This window comes from Castor canadensis, chromosome 7 (genome assembly GCF_047511655.1).
Source record: "Castor canadensis chromosome 7, mCasCan1.hap1v2, whole genome shotgun sequence".
NCBI lineage: Eukaryota > Metazoa > Chordata > Mammalia > Rodentia > Castoridae > Castor > Castor canadensis.
The window spans coordinates 129,406,974-129,428,197 of NC_133392.1; the positions used below are offsets into that span (position 1 = coordinate 129,406,974).

Here is a 21,224-nt window from a genome sequence, read left to right on the forward strand (position 1 = left end):
GTTCCCTCATCAAGGGAACTCAGATCTCATGGATGGGAGTGGGGAGAACTTAGCCCTGCTCACTCTATCTTACTGAGAAAGCTGGAGTGTCCAAGTGACAACCCAGGTGGAATTATGGCTGAGGAGACAGAAAGGAAGGTAACCTTGCTAACTGAAGACAGCAAAGGCAGGTAAGGAGCTGTCCCTGGTCCTGACTGAGTCCTAACGATGTGTTGGAGTTCACTAGAAGTGTGGGGCTATGGATACACAGGTAATTCTAGATCCTGCCTTCTTCCTCTTGTAGGGGCTGTAATCTTACTCTTACTCTCATCCCACCCCTACCCTCACACTCAGCCCCACTTTCTATACCTCTCTTCAACCAAGTGCAAGTTGGTATATACTAAAACCCCACACTAGAACCCAACCTGGAACTCAAAACACCATTCCATTTCTTCCCTTCCAAGAGGACCCACCCAACACCCCAAGTCCTATACCTAGGAAGCCTTCTTTTCAGAAACAAAACTTCCTCTATGCAGCCTTTCCTCACCATTCTTCCAGCTTAGTATAGTAGCAATGAACTAAATCAGCCTTTGTGGCAGAGCTAGGGGAATAATACTCAGTACTGTTGATTAAATAAGTGAAACTTAATGGGAGTGGAGGGGTTGCTGATACTATGGCAGACCCCAATCCCAAGGGCAATGGCAGTATTCTGAATGGCTCCACATAGGCATCTTGACCACAGCAGTACCCCTCCCATCTCAGGAGCTAGAAAGTGTTCCTACCACTCTCAACCAAGGCCTGTGTCCAAGCATTCCCCCCCATCCTTCTCCCAGGCCTCTGGGCCCAGGCTTTCAGTTAGGTAACGGTGGCAGCAGAAAGGAAGCAGAGGCAACAGTGAGGGTCCAGGTTTACTCTCTGGGGACAGGAAAAGGGTGAGGTGAGTGGGACAGGGGAGCCCCTCAGTAGTCAGCTGTGTAATCTGTGCCATGTAGCCCCCGGCACAGCAGTGTGAACTCCTTCACCATCTCCTTCACCCGCCTCTTGTTCACTCGTTCACTGAAGGAAGGAAGGGAGAGCAGGTTAGCACCATTCACCAACACTGCTATCTTCTCCCTACCCAAGTTCAGGCCCACTCCAGCTCTGCTCACCGAAGGATCTGCTGGCTGAAGGTGTCCTTCTGTTCAGGGCTGAGGCGGGCAGAGGGAAAACCAGGTGGCTGTAGTGCCTCCTTGATCCACATACTCAGGAGGCTAAAGCAGTGTTTGTTTAGGGCGAACAGGATGTCGGCAAAGCAGTCCATGAGGCTGCGGGAGGCCTGGCCCCCAATGGCCTGAAGGAGAGGGGTTCTCAGTATACCAGGGCCTTCCGCCTTCTGCAGCCAGGTGGCCTAACCATGCTCCAGAGTCCCTGGGACAGTTCTGCAGCCAAACTGCAGGAGTGAGCTCTGCTTTTTGACAGTCAGCTGACCTTACAGCAACCCTAACAACTTTTATCCATTTAATTGAGGAAGAAACAGAATCTGAGAACTAAGGGAACAAAGGCTCAAACACTCCAGAATGCCAGCTGCCTCAACAGTGAGGGTCTCCCCACCCCATCAAACCCCCACTTGTTCCAGCTCACCTCCAGCACTGCTATGAGCAGCATTCGACCATCCTCTTGTACCACCTTTCCCACGGATTCTATTTCCCCACACCGAGGCAGCAGCTCGGTCTGCAGAGGATGGAGAGTCCTGTCAGCCCTCACTTCTTCCCACTCCTCCCTGAGGATGAGATCTGCACACCACACCTCTACCCTCTGGATTCCCGGCAGGATAGGGTGGGGGTCAGGGATCATATGGGACTCACAAAGAAGCCACAGGAGGCCTTGACAGTAGGTGCCTCAGGGAACTTGAGGGCCAGCACAGCTGTGGGAGAGGCAGAGGCAGATGAGATGGAGCCTAAAGATCCTCCCAGGGTAGCCCTAGGTCCACCTGTCCCCACTTACCACACTGGAACACAGCTTTGACATCCAGTCGTTCACACAGGAACAAATCTGGCTTCCGCTTCAGAGCCTGCAGGAGGTGGAGCTGGTAAGCTCAGCCCTAGCCAGCTCCAAGGACCATACCCCCACTCACCTGCCACCCGAGCCCCTAACTTCATACATCACAGATAGAGGATGCCACCTAACCATTTCTGGGGGACCTGGATTACCCCAGAGTTCAGTTGGTCAGGTAAGGAGCAGCCCAAGGGATACTATGTTCATGTATTGTATATATGACTGCACAGGTATATGTGAGAGAGGATGGGGGTAGGGATCATAATGCAGACTATTTGAGTCCCAAGTTGCTTCCTGAGCAAACACCTTCCCCTCTTCCCTCCATCAGGGCAAGATCTCCTGCAGGCCCCACAGTAGCCAGCAGTGACTTCTCTTTGATTTTCAGAGGAAGTCCAGCTTCCTGGGTTTGTGAAGGGGCAGCAGTAAGAAAAGATGGCAGCTGGACATTTAGCTCCCAGCCCAACAACCCTTGTCTCGCCTGCATTCCTCAGGTTCCCTCAAGCTCCTGCTCAAGAAGAGGAAAAGTAGGGCAGAGCTTTGGAGCCCCAGCCCCATCTTTTGCCCAAGGTACCCTGTGTTCAGGGCATTCTCAGCCATACCCACCCTAGGAGCCAGTGCTACAATGGGAGAAGTAGATAGAATGAAGGGGGCAGATGGCCTGCCCCAAGTAGTACCAGACATGGCAGGCACATCCTCAGGTCACAGAAGATGCTTGGCACAGCTCCAGCAGTCCTCAAATACTGCTGTTCCCCAGCAATCCCCCAGCACACAGCACAAAGACCTCCCCCACACCCTCCAACCCACCCTCTACCCCCATGTTTCCTCATAGGCAAACAACCCTACATGCACCCTCACTTGAAATATCCTACTTAGATATCTCTCTCATACCCCTTACATACAATACTTTCCCACATCTGCAACATACCCTCACAATGCACACACAGCCAAACACCCCCCACATCCTAAACCAGCCAGCCATACACTCAACCTACCCACAGTCCTCCAGCACACACACTCTCTTAACACACCCACAAATACACAGACACCCTCCCAGCCAAAGTTACAACCTCACAGATATACACATACATTTCCATCCAAGCCCAGAACACTCCCCATCCTTCACTATTCCCACCCACCTCTAATCAGACTATAAGTTCTAAGAGAGCAAGAATCATGACTACATTTGCTCACCATTGTATCCTCAGCACCTAGCAGAGTACCAAACATGTATTAGCCACTCAATAAATATGTGGAATGACTAAGCAGGGAAACACCATTTACAGGACCCCTCCAACCCAGAGATACCCCCTAATCCACAGAACTCCTCATCGTACTAACTCCACACTCACAGAGTCCAACATTCATATTTACCAAGCCATACTCACTATAATCTACACACACCAACAACACACCACACACTCCTATCCTCCATTAAAAATATTTCCACAGCCCAATACCCACACCTCCAACACATATCTTTGTTCATCACCCATCAATACCTACACAAAACACACAACATACATCAACATATAACATGAATCAATCAATGCACATGCCCACACATCAGTTTCACATTTATCTCAATGCTCAACACAACACACACTACTTTCTGCAGGTGATTTCTGTTCCCTTCCCAAACCAAACTTAAAACTTACAAAATAAGGTCCAACACATGTAAACACATACCAGACACAAACGCATCCTAATGTGGTCTCACAGTGGGGCCGGCACCCCCACCATCCAGTAGCAGCGTAACCACTCCACCAGCAGGACTCTGGGCTCCACTGAGCACATTCACTTTCAGCCCCTCCCATTGGAGCTGCTCCTGGCCCACCTCTCAGGAGCAGGCTGGGAGCACTGAGACAGGCCATTCCCGGCAGGAGCACGGGGACAGTGAAGCCCAGGCCTTCCAACTCCAGCCCTACCCCTGACCATCCTGGGCAAGCCAGACACACACTGGAATTGCTGGGCAGAATCACCATCCCCGCCCTCCTCCACTCCCTCCAGGCGGGCCCAGCTCCCTCCCTTCAGGATTAGCCTCTCCCTGGTCTTGGTAGGAGACTGAGCTAGTTGAGGCAAAGGGACACTAAAGGAGAATGTTGGGTTGTCAACTTCCACGGAAACAGATGAAGAAACTCTATTCAACTGAACAGAAAAAAAAAATTTGTCAACAGAAAGCTAAAAATAGGCTTAAATTGAATTTCAACATAAGAGAAAGAGAAAGAGAGAGAACAGAACGTGAATGAATAAAACTAAAACACACCTGTGCCAGGAGTTGCATAAATGAATCAACAATATCAGGATGATCCCTGGGCCCTAAAATATAATAAAGATGGAACTTAAGAAAAAATTATACAAACAGCAACTCAACCTCATATAGTTATGTGGGACTGAGAGCCTGCAGGGAGACAGCGTGGGGGCACATGAGCAGCAGGAAGCAAGATAAAGAAACAAAACATACAAAAACCATGAACTGGGAGAAGCCCAACAGAAAGAGACGGCAAAGTGAAGGACGGGCCTGCCCCAGCTCCCCCCAACGGGTCTTCCACCTGTTCCCTCTCCTCCTCAGGCCAGTCCCTCCAGTGATCCTTGGTGCTTGAACAAATCTGGACTCCAGGTAAATGAAGAAAAGTCCCCACACTCTTGTTGTGGCCTCCAACAGGCTGGGTAGCCAATGTTACTTCTTAGCATACCTCCCCATTACAGCCATGGAAGAGGAAGATAGGGCTGATAGCAGGGTGGCCCTTGGCACCTCCTTTTCAGGCTCGATATATGGTCCATAAGTGCCCCCTCACTTCAATGGTCTAGGTCTGTTGGTCTGGCCAAGGAAAGGATTCTATTCAGTCCACTTAAACTATAGGACTCCTGTTTGAATAGGACAGTGCCTGGTGTGATGTAGGGCTAGCCAGGCAAGTCACTGGCAGAGCCTAGGGGAGTAAATGGCATCATAAAGTGAAAAACATGAGCCCCACCCCAGCAAAGCCCCTCTGTATGGACACAGACTTAGCGGTTAGTGAAGCTCAGGGCTGGTGACCAACTCCCACCATCTGGACATGCCGAAAAAGAAGGAAATCAGTCAGGGTGTTATTCCATGGTCCACTGGGAAGGCCAAAGCCTGAGGAAGCCTAAGACTGGGTCAGCATAACAGGTATGGGAGCCATCCTGCCCAGCAAGACAATCAACAACCCCAACAAATATGACGTTGGACACCTCTGCTTGTAGTTCTGGTAATTCCTGGGGCAAGAACAAGGCATGCACCTGAAGCTCCTGCCTGGGCTTCTCTACTCTCAGGAGGATGCGGTGAAAAACATCTGCCTGAGACACCACTAAGTAGCTGTGTGATCTTGCGCAAGCCACAAATGCTCAGTGTCCCCACCTATACCAAAGATAATAACCCTCCCCCACTTCCTTCTCCAGGCTACCAGAAGCCAATGTTAAAAGCCTGTCCTCTCATTTCTGAGCCCTGAGTTACTCAAATGTTCTATGCCTGGGTCCCACTGCAAAACAGTGAGTTCGATGTTCAGCAGCCTCCCTGGTGGAGATGGGCCAGACAGTGAGGAAGCAAGGTCCTAAGGGCTGGAGCCCTCTTTTATTTAACAGCATCTGAGGATGACCTCATTCTGGACACTGGGGATGCAGAGAAGGACAAGAGAGACAGACATGAAGGCTATTTGGTGTGTGTAGTCTGTGCTTTATCAGCAGTGTGTACACGATGCAGTCTTGACACAGAGTTAGAAGCACCCACTTTTGCCTCAGAGTCACTTTGCTGAGGACTGATGCAGTCTTCCTCTTGTCTAAGGCATGAAGGAGTGAGAGTTCACCCAGTAAAGGGCACAGGGCACTCTAGTCAGAGGAGCAAACCACAGGGATCAAATGAGACATGGTAAGGAAAGAGTCAGTGTGGCTGAAATGCTAGTCATGAGGACAGAAGAAGACATTAGAGGTGCACCAGAGCTCTGTCTTATGTGTGGGAAAGGGACTTGAAGGCAATGGACAGTAATGAAACAGTTTTAAGCCAGGGAGGAAAAATGCTGATTAGTGTTCTATGAAGAATATAGTGACTGTTGTATGCAGAATGGACTGATGAGAAGGGCAGATGTCAAGGTAGAAGTTTGTGGTATTAATTCAGGGAGACAGACTCTAAACTGAGGCTGGGACCTTGGAGGGTGGGGAGGAATGGGCCCACTGAGAGAAGAACAGAGCCAGAATCATTGGGACTATTGTAGAGGAGGTGTGAGGAGTGGGATAAGTGGATTTGAGAATGACTACACCAGGTTTCTGGCTCAGGTTTCTCCTCTGTTTGGATCTACCTCATGGCTCACACAGAGGCCAGGACTATGAGACCAAGCACGGAGGATATGAGGAGAAAGCACTTTGTCCTACAGCTGAGACCTCTGGTGGGCCTCAAACCTAGGACCACAAATCCAGGTAAGACTCACAAGGCTGACAGAACAGCACTACTTTCTCCCCAGTTTCTAACCTGGGTCAGATAAAGGGCTGAGACCAGCCTGGAGGCGAGCTCCCAACTCTTTTGGGCAGAGGGCCACAGAGAGTGGCCCAGAGACCACCACCAAAGGTCTTTGGCTTTGGGCCTTAAAAAGACTAAAACTTGACATGGGGAAAGGAATCAGCACCCTAAGAACTTCATGTGCAAAATCTGCAAGCCAGGCATCCAAAGGGACTGATTTGAAGATCTATCACAATTCCATCAAGTATATGACATTTCCATTTCACAGGTACGGAAATGAGGTTCAGCAAAGGTAAGTGACTTGCCCAGGGTCACACAACTAGTTGGTGGTGATGAGCTAAGAATCTAGGTCTATCTAACTTCAAAGCCCATGCTCTTCCCACTTCTCATTATATCCCCCAGGAAAGGCCAACTTAGTGCCCAAAGTCCCTCAGAGCCTTGCCCCACCTTCTCCCATGTCCAGGCTGGCCCTGAGCCCAGCAGACCAGTAGAAGACCTCTTATCCACTTCAACTAAAGTGTCAACTATTTGTAATGTGGCAATTGTGCTGTGCTTCATCCCACAAGTTTCCCATCAAGTCCCATGTGAGACTCAGGGGACAGAGAACAGAGTGGGCAGCTTTGGCTCCCCAATTGGGGAAGCAGAGGCAGTGGCAGCAGCAGCAGAGACCCTGGTCAGGACCTACCTTGCTGGAAGAGAGTGAGTGTGATGGAGGTGACGAGCAGGAAGAGTGCCTCGATTGGGGGGAAGTGGGCAGGCTCATGAGCAAAGATGTGGACCAGCTACAACAAAGCAGGGAATGCTGGTCAGCTGAGGCCCACTTCACCAGGACAGATCAACATCCCTGGAAAGCAGATGGGGACTCCAGCCATGGCATCTATCTGACCCACCCCCCACCCAGAGTCAGATCTCTGACTACAATGACATCTAGAATACTGGCTGCCCCAGTCAGAAGGCCCACCTGTCGGGTGAGGTCAAGAGCAGAGGCCTGGGGGATGGTGCTGTACATCCGACCCAGCATCTCACACAGCTGTGGCACCATGGGGGCAAAGTCATCCAGCAGCGTTTTAACAGACTTCTCAAAGATAGCACATACAGCCTTGGGAAGAAAGCAAAGGAACTCTGTTCCAGCTGACCACAACCAGTGGTCAGAACTGAAGCCCTTTATGAAGGGGGCTTAAGAAAGGACCCTTAGCTAGAAGCCTGACTGAGCCCTACAGACCACCAAAAGTAAACAATCTGACCCTTACCCTAAAAAGCAGGGGGCAAAAGGGACCTCCACAGAGGCACATAGGCTGCAACTTAACTCTTGCTACTTCTACCATTTCCTCTCAGGAAGCAGTAACAGCAACAAAAACCTGAATTGAAAAGGAACTAAAGGCAGGTCTCTGATGCCACTCAGCTCTAACCCAGTCTACTCAGAGCCTTTCATTAAGTACTTCTAGTGATACTGAGGAGCTCTAAATGTCTTCCCAAAAGATTCCTTGTGCCTGTGGGGCAAAATTTCCTTCAGACTATCAAAAGCCAAAGTAGGGCAGCAACACTTCACTCTTGCTCCATCCCCAGGCAAAATCACCATGGGAGCAGAAAGCAAGTGTCAGGGCTCACCTCGACCACCTGGGCATCATTCAACCACTTGCTCAGCACCTTCTGGATAAGCTGGAAGACCTGCTGCAGCACCACCACCACCTGGAGACACAGGGAGAAGTGAGATACCCCCACCACCACTGCCACCCACCTGAGAAGGACAAGTAATAGACAATAGGTGAGGACTTTAACCCATTACCCTGACTGCACACTGAGGACTCCGTACATGGGACCCCTGGAGCAAGGAGTGGTTTGCTGAAGCCCCAAGTAATGCAAGAAAGAGAAGAAAATCATGAATTTTAGGGGTGCTATCAAAGGAAGCCTCAAACTACAAAACAGGGATATCATAAGTGCCTCGTAAGATTATGACAGTTTTGTAAACCAGGTACCAGTGGCTCATGCCTGACATCCTGGCTACTTGGGAGGCTAAGATCAGGAGGATCGTGGTTCAAAGCCAGCCTGGGCAAAAAGTTCATGAGACCCCCCCCCATCTCAATGAATAGCTGGACACAGTGGTGCACTCCTGTCATCCCAGCTTCTTGGGATGCTGAGATAGGAAGGGTCGTACAGCATCAGGCCAGCCTGGGCAAAAAGCAAGGTCTATCTCAAAGATAACCAGAGCAAACAGGGCTGGAAGAGTGGCTCAAGTAGTAGAGCACCTGTCTAGCAAGCACAAGGTCCCAAGTTCAAAGCTCAATATTACCCACCCCCCAAAAATGACAACATTGTAAACTTAAAATAAATAAATAGAAAGTCATGTTCTATCCACTTCTGCTCAGTAAAACCAAAGCAATGGGCTAGCCCCAGAAGGAGTGGCTTGAGATGCTGTATTACCCACATAGGAATGGGGTAGGGAGCACCAAGGGTTGCATAGATTTGGACAGCTTATGGAGGAATAGAGGGTAGGTTAAGGTCCTGGGAGGTGAGGAAAGGCAGAATGATGAGTACCATAGAAGGGACTTTCTAGGATGACTGCCCATGCTTGGTCTGGAGCCAAAAGGGTAACTGAAACTGGGGCAGGAGTTGAGCAGAGGGGCCAGGGTACCTGTGGCTTCCTTCTCTCCAGGAGAAACACTGCGGGGTTCAGGAACAATGACAAAAGCAGTCCCTCATATTTGTATATATCTTTATAGTATGCAAACTGTTCTCACTAAAGACCATATCTGTATCCAACAGTCCTATGAGATGAGCAAACCAGTTTTGAGTGGGAAGCTGAGGCTTGACCCAGGCTTGTAAAGGGTCACCCAACCCCTGTGCCCAAGTTCATCACAGTACTTATCACAACGCTTTCAGCAATCTGTTTACTTGTGTGTCCTTTAGACTGGGAGCACCTCGAAGGCAAGAACTATTACATATAGAGTACGTAAGCATCTTCTGTGCCCACAGGGGACAGTGAATGATGAAGTAGAAGACCACAAAGAGTTGGGGGGTTTAATGAGGGCCCATAATGATAACTTTTGGGGTTATCAGAGATAATATCAACATCCCTGATAGGGGTACACAGACCTCAATTACATCACCCCAATTGGGCTGGGGACAAGGAAAACATCATTTACAGGGATGAATGAGATAATGACATTGATACATATAAAGTGGAGGACAACGATAAGGTCATTTCCAGGATCAGAGGACCAAATACATGACCCCCACGGGGCCAGGGGAGCAATGATAACATTACCCACAGAGTTGGAGGGTGACAACAACATTCCCACAGGAAAGAGAAAAGAGCAAAGACAATGTCACCCACTGGGTTGGGTCCCTGTGGTACTGGCAGCTTCCGGAGCTCAGGACCTTCATGATCATCCTCATGATGACTGACATCCAGTGTGGTAAAGAGGTTGGAGAGAAGTCCCAAGATGTGGACAATGGCCAGCTTGTTGGAGGGATTTGGCTATGGAGAGAAGTAAATCAAGCTCCAGATCTCTCAAGCCCAGCTTAGTCCTCAGATTGCTCAGCCCTGGCCCTGAGTGCCAGTTCCAACACCATCCCTCAACAAGAGGAAGCCCCAGAGTCCCAGCACTGCCCCTGGACACCAGAGCTCACTCACTATCTCCTCTGCCAGCTTTTCCAGCTGCTGGATATAGGGTGAGATAAGCGAGTGCAGGTTCTTAAGGATCTCCTCCACCTGCAGGGCTGACAGCAGGAAGCCCAGAGCCTGCATCAGCCACATGCACTGACTCGTCTGTGGGGCAGAAAAAAGGGATGGTTCGTGCTGACCACATCTAGTTTTGAGTGGAAAGGAGAATGAGTCTTCTGGGGAAAGGTTCCAAGAATAGAGAATAAGGGATAGGGGATAGGAAGAGGCAGAAGACAGCATTTGAGGGATAAGGATTTCCCACAAAACCCCCATGGAGATCCCTAGAAACTTTTGAGCTGTACCTTGTGGATCTGCTTCATCAGTACATCCTGGGGGTAGAAAAGAAGGACATGGTATCAGTGCAGGGCAGTGCACCCTGAGGCCCAGCACCACCAAGCACTCCCTCCTACCTGGGAGACAGCCACGATGTTGGCAGCATAGGGTGGTAGGTCATATTTGCACTCTCGGCAGATCTTCTTAAGGGTGGACACAGAAGAAACAGACAGCTCAGGATTGCCTAAGGCATGCAGTACAAGGGGCAGAACGCTGTTGATCATGACAGGGTGATCAGCCAACCACTCAGACAGAGCTCCTGGAGAAAAAGGGGAAAGGGAAGAATCTCTGAGGCAGACCAAGCTGGCTTTGTACCATGTCTCTGAGGCAGGCAGAGGTCTTAGCAGGGTCAACTTGTAGCCCCAGCATAAAGAAGTGCTCATTCAGAAGACCAAGTGGGAAAATATGCATGTGCAGGTTCAAACATGAGTCTCACAGCTGAGAAGCAGAAAGGGGCTGCTCAACAGATGTCTAGCCCTGCTGTTCCATTGACAGTGAACTAGCCTCACTACAATGGATCCCAGGACCATTGGCTGTAACGCTGTTGGTGTGTGGGAGCATGTGTCTCTCCTAGTTTGGACAGGACTAAGCAGGCTGGCCATGGTTAGGGATGTGTGCTGTGGCTCTAGGAATGTGGTCATGGATATATGCCAGGTCTCACCAATGGTGAACATGACAGTATCTGCCAGCTGCACGTTGCTGATGCTGATCCGTGGGATGAGACCAATGAGCCCGGGCACCACATCAGAATAGTTGACATCGATGGTCTCTGCGATGGATTGGAAGCCATAGAGCAGGGCCTCTGTGTGCTGGGGAAAGAGGTGCCACTGGCTTGGCTGAAGAGGAGGGTGTGACAGGTCAGGGAGGGCTGAGGGAATCAGGCGTGGGAGGTACCTGCCAGGAGTAGGGCTCCTCTGAGCTGGTGAGCAAACGGCCCAGCTTGTCATAGAGGTTGCTGAGCAGCTCGGCCCCCAGCATCTCATAGACATACATGAGCGTGTCTGAGATGTCCACCCTGAGAAGCACATGAAGGCCTTTTACATTGCCTGGATCATGAACCCAAGCCCAGGAGCCTACCCCAGGACCCTCATATCCCTTTAAAATGTCCTAAAGAATAGAGAAAGGAGCCCCAGAAGTCAGGAAGCCTGGCCTTGGGCCCCTTCCTTTATTGCATTTACATTTATTATTTTAGGACTCTGTTTAGAGCTAGGATTGGCTTGCTACCATCACCTGTAAATTCGGAACTGCTCCTTCTCATCTGAGGACCAAAATCCATATTCCTCATCAGAAGGGAACTGGGCCTTATGCAGAAGCACATCCACCAGCTGAAAGTAGACTGGCCGGTACACCTGCTGGTACACAGCCTGCTTCTCTGCCTCAAAGGACAGAATATCATCCTGAGAGAGCCAGGGAAGACAGTTAGCCACCTCACCAGCAGCCACAGAAGCCCATGATCCACCTTCTTCCATGACAGCCCAGTCTTACTGGTGCTCACTTAGACACACCTGCAGCGTGTACCAGAAAGTAAGTGTTAGGGAGCTAGTGGTCTCATTGACAGGATAGTGGCCTGGGATGCCTGTGCAGAACATGATCATGTTGACAAGTGCCAGGAAGCTCTGCCAGTGCTCCACTTGGTCCAGCAAGGCCCTAGGAGGAAGAGATATAAGGTCATTAAACTTTCCCAAAGGGGTTCCATAGCCTCACCTCTTAGAGGACCCCGCAATCCCACTACCAGCTGCTCCACTCCCTACCGGGAGTGGTTCTCGCCCAGGGCCACAGCAATGCGACAGATGCCATGGGAGGTCTCCATGTCCCCATTCTGCACTGCCTGTCGCAGTTGTTCCTGGAGTCCCAGCACCAGCGGGATGAGTTTCAGGAGTGTGTTCACATACCTAGAGGCAAGAGGTATGAGGAGACCCATCAGAGCTGCCCCACCAACTTTGAGAGAAAGACGCACTCTCTGCCTTCCATCAAAATTCCCTCCTATCAAATGTAAGCCAAAATGAGGTCAGGGCCTATATGGTAGCTTTGATACTGCTCATATTGAGAAGAACATTAGGTCAGAAATCTTCAGGAGAACTATGGGAAGGAAGTATGAGGTCAGCATTATAGCCTGAATTGTGTCTTCTGGTTGGACTGAAAGTCAGTGTTGGAATGGGTTAACTTTTGGGGAGGTTAGGGTGAGGTAAGTGCATTTTGCATGTGGGAGTGACATAAATTTGGGGGAACCAAAAGGCAAATGAGATGCTTATAGGTTGAAGTGTCTGCCTCCCAAAAAGATATGTTGAAGTCCTAATACTCTTTTCCTATTTGTAAAAAGTCATTGCAGATGCAATCAATCTGGAGGAGGCTGTGGTCCTAATCTAATATGACTGGTATCCTTGTAAGTCAACCATGTGAACACAGAGACATAATGGGAGAATACCAAGTAAAAACAAAGCTAGAGATTGGAATTATGTGGCTACATGCCAAGGAATGCCAAAGACTGCCAGCAAATCACCAGAAGCCAGATAACAGAAAGGAAAGAGTCTCCTATAGGTTTCAGAGGGAACAGTTTTGCTTATGCCTTCATTTCAGAATTCTAGCTTCTATAAGTGTGAGACAACCAATTTCTGTTCTTTAAAGTCACGCAGTTTGTGGTACTTTGTTATAGCAGCCCTAGGAAACTAAGACAGTGTTAAGGGAGATTGAACAGGGTGGGAATGTCAGGAACCGCATTAAAGGGTATCATGAGACCATCAATCCCTACCCTTTATCATCAAATCCCAACTCCTGTGTAGTCCGGTGACAGTAGGAAGGGAGAGAAGTAGATGATAAATTCAGAGAGGTAAGGGAGAAAATGACAGGACCTAATGACCGGTTGGATATAAAGATGGGAAAGAGTTAAGGATAACTCTCCAACTAAATAAAGAGTGGAACTACTTACTGAGACCTTGAAAGGATAGAGGGGAACAGTTACACCTTTAATGGGAGGTGTAAAAGGTTAAGTTCAGAATTAGACATGATATGTAGGTAGAAGTATTTATAAAGAATAGGATTTAAAACCCTGAAGTCCAGCAGGGAGGTTAGAGCAAGAGACGTAGATTTGGGAGTCATCAGCTAACAGCTGGAAATTGAAGCTATGGGAATAGATAAGAACTGCCCAGGAAGAAAGTGTTGAATGAGAGAAAAGAAGAACGTTCAGGTTAGAACTCTGAAGCACAATGATCCCTAAAGAAGGAACAGAGGAAGCCCAGTATTACAAAAAGCCATCTCACTCAGTGAGGATTAGACTATGCAAAGGAAACCATACTCTCAAGGAGAATCAGATGCTTAGGACCACTCTACTGTCAATCACAGTGTCACCCTAATAACCTATGGAGGTAGGGGAAACTGAGGCTTCAGAAGGAATTCTATGTGGATTTTCCATAAGCAAATTGCTAGGCAATAGCCTTATAACCTTAGTGGGAAGATGAGAAGGACAAAAAGAGGGAACTGGCCCACGGATGTTGGCTTCCTTCTACATATCCCCATTCTGGTAGGAAAAGTCATTGATACCAGGATACCCCCAGTTCAGAGACAGTCCCAGAGGGTGCTGCCTGGAGACAGCTGGGATAGCTTCAGTCTCATGACCCTGACACAGGCTGCACCACCACACAATGGGCACCTTCAGGCCAGATTCTGGCACAAAGAGTAGGGGCAGGGCTAAAGCTATGGTTCACAAGCTCCCCAGCAGCTGAGATGGGGGCAGGAGGTAATGTCCTAACTCCTGCCCCCATTTTATTTCAGGACTCCTTCCACCTGCCAAACTTCATAAGTAGGTACTCAGTGAAGGTTCTTAATTTGTCTCATCTGAGCATCATAATAGACTAAATCAAGAAAACAGACACCCAGAAGGCCTTAGACTGTTACTTAAGGTCAAACAGGAACTTAGAAATAGATACCAGGTTGAGACAGCCCCTTAAATTGCTGTAGGTATCCTTCACAAATTTCACCCCAAAACAATTTCTCCAAATGATTTGTGCTGATTTCAGTCTATATCTTTAGTGCTAACTATGTGAGTCCCCAACAGCCTGTCTAATACACCTTTTCTTCCCCTCCCCCAAATTCTCTATGAAAAGCTACTCCAGGTTTAAAAACATATTTCATGGAAAAAAAAAATTTCAAAGGAGAGACAGCCAGGAAGCAGCAACAGCTGTAGAGAAGCAGCAAAAGGATAACTGAAGTGCAAGCTCAGCCAGAGGGAAGGTTGATGTTAGGACACTTCGGAAAGATAGTGTCTGGATGACCCTCTCAGACCAAATATAGGAAACTAGACTGGACAGAGCAAGGCCCAAGCTCTGACTTTGGATTGGTTGTAGTTGTCCATAGGAGAAACTCCTGCATAGACATGAGCACTCATGCCTGAGACCTATGAGCAGAGAGAGACAGAATATACCTGAGGCCCCAGATGTTTTTGGGTTTGATGGAAGAAGACTAGGAAGAGGATATCTTTAGGACCATGGCTAAGACTGGGTTCAAGAGGACTGGCTCCAATTGGTCAGCTCAAGCAGTTGGGGCAGAGCTGCTGCTCACATGGAGCTCAGCCCAGACCTGCAATTAGAGCTCAGGGAGCAGAGCTGAGAAAATGGGAAGAGTTGCTAAGCAACCAAGGGGCTGCAGCCAATGGGCGCCTGGGGCTGTATGTTCCCTCACTTGCTCCTTACTCCCTCATTCGTTCAGAAAAGAAGGGGCATCAATTACTTGCCAAAGCCCTTGAGACAGCCTGGGTGAAGTAAACTTAGGTGTATCCAAGGACACCCCACATCACTCAAGTACTTGCCCTGATCAGTTCTTCTCAGCCATCAATTGTCTGAGCCCACCTAGCACTTGAGCTTCAGGCTGCCAAGAGAGGCCTTGACTTACAAGTTGGTATCCACCTTATGCTGGAAACATGCTAGAAATACTAACTGCCAATGCAATAATAATACTAAATATTAGCAACTGATGTTTATGGAGTATGCAGTATCAGATTTTTTTTTAAACAGGGTTAATTCACTTTCTTTTTGTATTAAAAAAAAAAACCCTACGTTAAACACTTCAGATTCTCTTATTCAATATTTATGCCAAAATATCCTTTTTTAAAAACCAACCCCAATGTTTTAAGCTTAAAATGCAGTGATTGACCATATTATCTACGTTGAGCCACTGATCAACTAGGCCCATTTTCTATTGCATGATTCAGTTTTTCTACTTTTTCACCAATTCTAAAAGTAAACAGCCTTAATCAGTTTAAAAGTATGTGCATTTCTCTTTTTTTAAAAAATAAAATTACCATTAATCTTATCACATATAATAGATAGAACACAAGCACACACAGAGTCCCCAATTTAAAACATGTGATTCTTTGCTGAACACCAGGGGCACTCTGCACACATTATCCTGCTTAAACCTTTATATCAACTCTTGTGAGTTTGATATGATCACCTCCATTTTGCCTTAAAGTGGCTCACCCAAGGTCTCAGATTAATAAGTGGACCTTTGGGATTCAAACTTCGACATGACTAAATGCCAAGGCTTGAGCCATTAGGCCATGCAATCTCTTTCAAGGGTTTCCACCCTTTAACTCTGAAAGGATTCCCAAAACCCTATCCTTTAAATAACTTTACACCATTCTCAGGATGAGTGTCAAAATCTTACGTTTGGCTGACAAGATCCTGCATGATTTGGGCCTGGATCGCCTACAACTGTGGACCTTAAACCCTGCTGTTAAATCATATCCAATGATTTACAAATCGTTACTCACTTAGCTCTTTCACATCCTTCCCATACATTGGCTCATTCATCTGTCTGGAATGTCCTCCCCATGTCCATCACTTCCATCTGGCTCTTACATAGCCTTCCAAGCACAGTCTGAATGTCACTTTCTCTGGGAAGGCTTTCACAACCCTCCAACTGGGTTAAATACCTTCTCTGGGCTTCTAGGGCCCTCTGCTTTCTCCATTACATTGATGGTATTCACATGCCCACCAGATTGTGCATGCCTGACCTGTAGAAGTTAAAGCATTCATCTATGTACTCCCAGTGCTCAGGACAGGGACAAACACAGCAGGTCCTCAACAAACGTTTGTCCAACAACCACTTCACTACATTTACCTTCCTTCTAGTCTTTGAATGTACAATGGCACAGGTCTTTGCAACTGTTCTGGTTCCTGAAGCTAAAACATTTCTTCTCCTAACCTAATTTTTCCTACCTCTACCCCATCCCCACCAGGCAACTCCTATTTTTCATCCATTCAATGATACAAAGTAAAATGACAGTGTCCCTTTCCTCACAGAGTAGCTACTGGGGAGACACACATTGATTTATAATGAAATCATGTTACGGGCTAAGAAGGAGAAACAGGAAAAATACTAAGAGCTCTGAGATAATATAGCAGAGAAGACCAAACAGTATTAACAGTCATCGAGGACTTTCCTATGGAAGTAAAATTTGAGGCAGAGGTGATGTATTAAGTTCGTGTTCAGAGGCTGGAAGGACCATGGGACAGTAAGAAACTGAAAAGAGTGCAAAAGTTTAGAAAATAAGTAGAGTGGTTTGAAATGACACTGGTATTTGCCACATTGTACAGAATCTTTATGAGTCACATTAAGGACTCTGAACTTATAAAGCAGAGAAAAGCCATTGAAGTGTTCTGATCAGAATGAAGATGAATGTTGTGAAGGGTTTGCTTGGCAACAGATTAGATACTCATTTTCAAAAGATCACAACTGCTAGGATGATAAAGCATACAAGAATAAAAACCAGGGGCCTGGGAAGAAAGCTCTGCTGAAATCTGGGAAGAGAGATGATGACAGCTTGGACTGGGGTGGTAGCAGAGGAAATTGAAAATAATAGATATGCAATATGGTCAAGAGTAGAACAGCCAGGACTTGGTGACTGGCAGAGAGAAAGAGAAGATTCAAATATTTTAACTGAATAATTTGCTGGATGATTATTTAATGTTTGCCATGCTCTCTAAACTGTGAGCGCAGGGAATATATCTTATTTGATTCCTTGCTATATCTCCAGTATAGGACCAAGCATGCAGTAGGCACTCAATTAATGTTTATTGAACAGATTGATGAATATGTGGTTAGCAGGTGGGGACCAGCTCACCTCTGGGCATCAGGCTGCGAGATGGCATTGACAATGGCCTCCACACTACTGTCAAAGAGCTCAGAGTCCTGCAGAGCAGCAAAGGCAGCCTGAATGAGCGCCTCACAGTCCTGCAGCGGCACCTCCAGCTGTACCCAGCTAGAGAAGCACTTGAGCACCTTCTGACGAACACAGCTAGGTGAGCTGGGTTGCTGTAGCAGCTGCCCCAGCAGTGGGAAGACAGCCCCACACTCCACTGCCAGGCTGGTCCGTACTAGACCTTTGCGGTACTGGGGCAGGCGGCTGGTCTGGAACTCCTCGGGCAGCACTGTCAGCAGCTCTAGCAGGGCCAGGCAGCGGCCCTGGCCATCCACCGGTGAGTCCTCAGCTTGGAAGAGCCGTACCATATCTGCCACAGCACACGGCCAAGCATCAGGCATCATGCTGAGAGCCAGTGAGGCCAGTGCCACGCACAGCCGAGTCAGCACAATCTTGGAGCCACTGGCAAAGCGGGTGATCTGGGTGAAGAGCTGTGCCTTTAGGCTTTCATACTGGTCAGTGGGGATGTCACTCCAGTAGCGAGAGATCTTGATGTGCAGGGCACTGGCCCCAAAGTACTGGATCTCTGGCACCTTGTCAGGCTGCAGGAGCTGCCAGCTGAAGTGCCAGGCCTGTGGAGAGACCTGGGCCTGCATCAGCCACTTCTGAGCCAGGTTCTTGTTCTCAATGTTGGGGTCATAGTAGAGCTGGTGCAGCGCCTGCAGGACAGCATAGGACTGAGCTGGCCACTCTGGATCCTGCCAGAGCCCAGAACAGAGGACATGACTTGGTCTTGCAAGATTGCTCCCTCTCCCTAACTGGGGGACTGAGCAGAAAGGGAGAGCTCAGGACTTTGTAATGTTTCCTGGGCCCAGGCTCCTGAGAGCCTGAATCTTGCCCGTGCTCTACCACATCCTCTTCTCCTTACAGCAAAACAATATGGGTTCAGAGAGGCAATCTCCACAGGAAAGCAGAAAAAGAGGAGGCTGAGCTCCTCACAGGAAGGCACATGAGGGCAAAGTCCAGGTAGAAGGAATTGGCTCCGAAAGGATGAAGTTTAGCCTGAGGCAAGTGTGGAACAACCTGAGGGGCCCTGACCCAACCAGGCACAGCTGCTCCCAGCAACTTTAACAGCTCTGTTCACTTCCTCAGGATAATCCCTAGGTCACTCCAAACGCTGGCATCAAAACCAGTGTGAAATCTGAGAAGGACTAAGACTCATACCAGGCATCCCTGGGGTGGAGAAATACTGGAGAGAGTGTGAGAATACACTTCAGAGAGCACATGTAAGGGTCCAACAAGCTGATCAAGAAAAATCTTGGTCAAGCTGGGCACCAGTGGCTCATGCCTATAATCCTAGCTACTCAGGAGGCAAAGATCAGGAGGATCTCGGTTCGAAGCTAGCCTGGGCAAACAGTTCCACAAGCCCCTATCTCCAAAAACCCTACACAAAAATAGGGCTGGTGGAGTGGCCCAAGGTGAAGGCCCTGAGTTCAAGCCCCAGTACCGCAAAAAAAAAAAAAAAAAAAAAAGAAAGAAAGAAAAAGAAAAATCTAACCAGGAGCTGTCAGCTAAAAGAATCCCAAGGGCCCAATTCCAGCGGGACCTCATGCAGCAAGAAAACAGTGGCTTATCTCCTTGGTAGCACTTGGAACAGGGCGCCACCATACCAACACTGCCCAAACCCAAAGGGTGGGACAGTGAGACTAGGACTCTGACCGCTGAACAGCCTCCAACTAACTAGGCTTAGTCCTATCTCTACCCCCTGACAGCCAGTTATGGGCACTGTCCCTCGTTTGGCCCCTCAGGGATGCCAAGGGAGACAGAAAACAAAAGCAGAAGCATTCTCAATGTTATGCAAACAGAGCTCAAGAATAACAAGCGAACATCTGCAACCATCCCCTGCTTTCCAACAAGGCAGCCCAATCTCCCCATTCATCCCAGGGGGCATACATTCCTGCATTCCAGGCTGCTGGGAGTAGAAAGCAGAATAGAATCAGAGAAGCAGTTCAGAAAAGATGGGCTGGGCAGGGAGCCATGTGGACAGGTGAGTAAGGAAGGGCCCTGTAAGGTTGCCAGCAGAGACAGGCCCCTTGGAGCTAGTCCCACTCCTGCCTCACCAGGACTGGTTTGGCTTCCACCCAATAAAGGAAGGACCCCTTTTCAAAGAAGAGTGAAAACATAACCCAGATTGTTTTAGTTCAGATATTTTCTGAGCCCGTGGTTGAACAAAGTTAGGTGCAGGATGGTTCAGCATCAGTATGGTTCCTGGGGTGGGGGTGGGGGTGCACTGAGCTGCAGGTCTTCTGAGTTCCTGGTTTCCTACAGCACTGATCATGCGTTTCCCATGGAGCTGGACAACAGTCAGTCTGGCTGGAAGTCTAAGCCATCAGCACCTTAAAGGGAACAGCCTAAGACCCCAAAGTGTCTGTCCACAAGGGACCTGTGTCCAAGGAAAACTAAAAATAGCCCATTAGGTGCTGCAACATTGCTGTCCTGCCTACCGAGACAGCAAATACCAGGTGCTCTGGGGGCACCATCCCAGCGGGCACCCAGCCCAGATCTGAGCTCTGGCATTAGTGTCAGTCCCCAGAACCTCTGCTCTGTCACTGAACTGCCCACCCCAGAGCCCTCATACCTTCTCCACGTTCTCCACCGTGAAGTCCAAGGCTGGTGCTGCTCCAGCCCCTGCAGACCCGGGCTGCTCCTCCCGCCGCTCCATCTTTACTCCCTCCCTTGAAGGGAGGTGGACCCTGATCTGTCCCTTGCCCCAGCCCCTTGGCTGCTGGCCCCCTGCTAGACCCCGGCTTGGGTGCCCAGGGAACGGTCGGGTGAGGGAGTGCCCAGGGCGGGCATGGCTGTCGAGGCCTCCCCACTTCGTTTGGGGGTAAGGAGCTTGCCAGAGATCAGAAGGTAAGCTTTTCGGAGAAGACCCACTGAGGGGGCTCGGGAAAGGGAGGCGTCAGTGAGGCGATCTTAGACGGGGATGGGGGCTTCCTACTGGTGGGTCACGGCTCTGCCCCTAGAATTTGAGGAGGAAGTCATAGAGGACGGAGGCCTATGGGGGGAACCGAGCCTTTGGCCCGTAAGAGGTCACAGAGTCAACGGCCTGTACCCACAACAGCCTCTCTGGGTGAGCTCTAGGTGCTATGAGGTGGTCACGGGGCTGGGGAATCACGGAGAGAGCCCTTCGCGGGTTACGGAGGTGTCCAATGAAGCGCTGGGTGCACCTTCGCGAGTCTGGGGCGAGGAGTCCGTGGAGTTGAGGGGTTGTAGCAGGTCCCCTCTGATCGGCCTGGCCCGCGCTCTGCTCACCGCCCGGCTCCGGCCCGCTACCGCAGCTGCCTCCGCCCCAGTGACTGACAGACGGGCCTCCCCGGCCGGGACGGGGCGGGGACCTTAGCAAGGTGTGGGCTGCCCTGAGCGCCTGTCCCTGACACCGACAAATCAGGCTCCCCACCCCTGCCTGTCCTGGCTCAGCCCGGCGCAGCCCGGCACGGCCCAGCGGAACTACGCGGAAATTCATTCCGGGTCCTTGGCCCCGTCCTCGCGTCAGTCCGCGCGCCCCCGAGCAGGCGACAGAGCGGCGCGCCGCCCAAGGCCCTCGCCAA

The 21,224-nt window shown here is 49.4% G+C and overlaps 1 protein-coding gene and 1 long non-coding RNA gene across 9 annotated transcripts in view; one reads left to right on the plus strand and one right to left on the minus strand.

Moving 5' to 3' along the window:
- Positions 1-874: 874 nt before the first annotated feature.
- On the minus strand, positions 875-21,128 carry Ipo13 (importin 13). 6 transcript variants are annotated; one of them, XM_074080370.1, is made up of 20 exons: positions 20,844-21,126; positions 17,596-18,332; positions 12,230-12,370; positions 11,984-12,125; positions 11,709-11,875; positions 11,373-11,493; positions 11,140-11,287; positions 10,556-10,737; positions 10,448-10,474; positions 10,116-10,250; positions 9,816-9,959; positions 8,090-8,170; positions 7,443-7,580; positions 7,167-7,263; positions 4,277-4,329; positions 1,963-2,029; positions 1,824-1,882; positions 1,600-1,689; positions 1,128-1,309; positions 875-1,035 (listed from the first exon to the last, which is right to left on the minus strand). In XM_074080370.1, the coding sequence occupies exons 2-20, from the start codon at positions 18,267-18,269 to the stop codon at positions 939-941; spliced, it is 2,745 nt and encodes a 914-aa protein (XP_073936471.1). In that variant the 5' UTR covers positions 18,270-18,332; positions 20,844-21,126; the 3' UTR covers positions 875-938. The 6 variants fall into 6 exon arrangements, 5 of the variants coding, with proteins under 5 accessions (XP_073936471.1, XP_020028030.1, XP_073936469.1 ...); XM_020172441.2 differs by having other exon boundaries at positions 20,252-21,126; XM_074080368.1 differs by lacking the exon at positions 10,116-10,250 and having other exon boundaries at positions 20,252-21,127.
- LOC109681565 (uncharacterized) overlaps positions 19,487-21,224 on the plus strand; it is a 45,211-nt gene continuing 43,473 nt past the window's right edge. For all 3 annotated transcript variants that reach the window (XR_012449938.1, XR_012449939.1, XR_012449941.1), the window contains exon 1: positions 19,487-19,660. This is a non-coding gene — a long non-coding RNA (uncharacterized lncRNA). The remainder of the gene's footprint in view (positions 19,661-21,224) is intronic.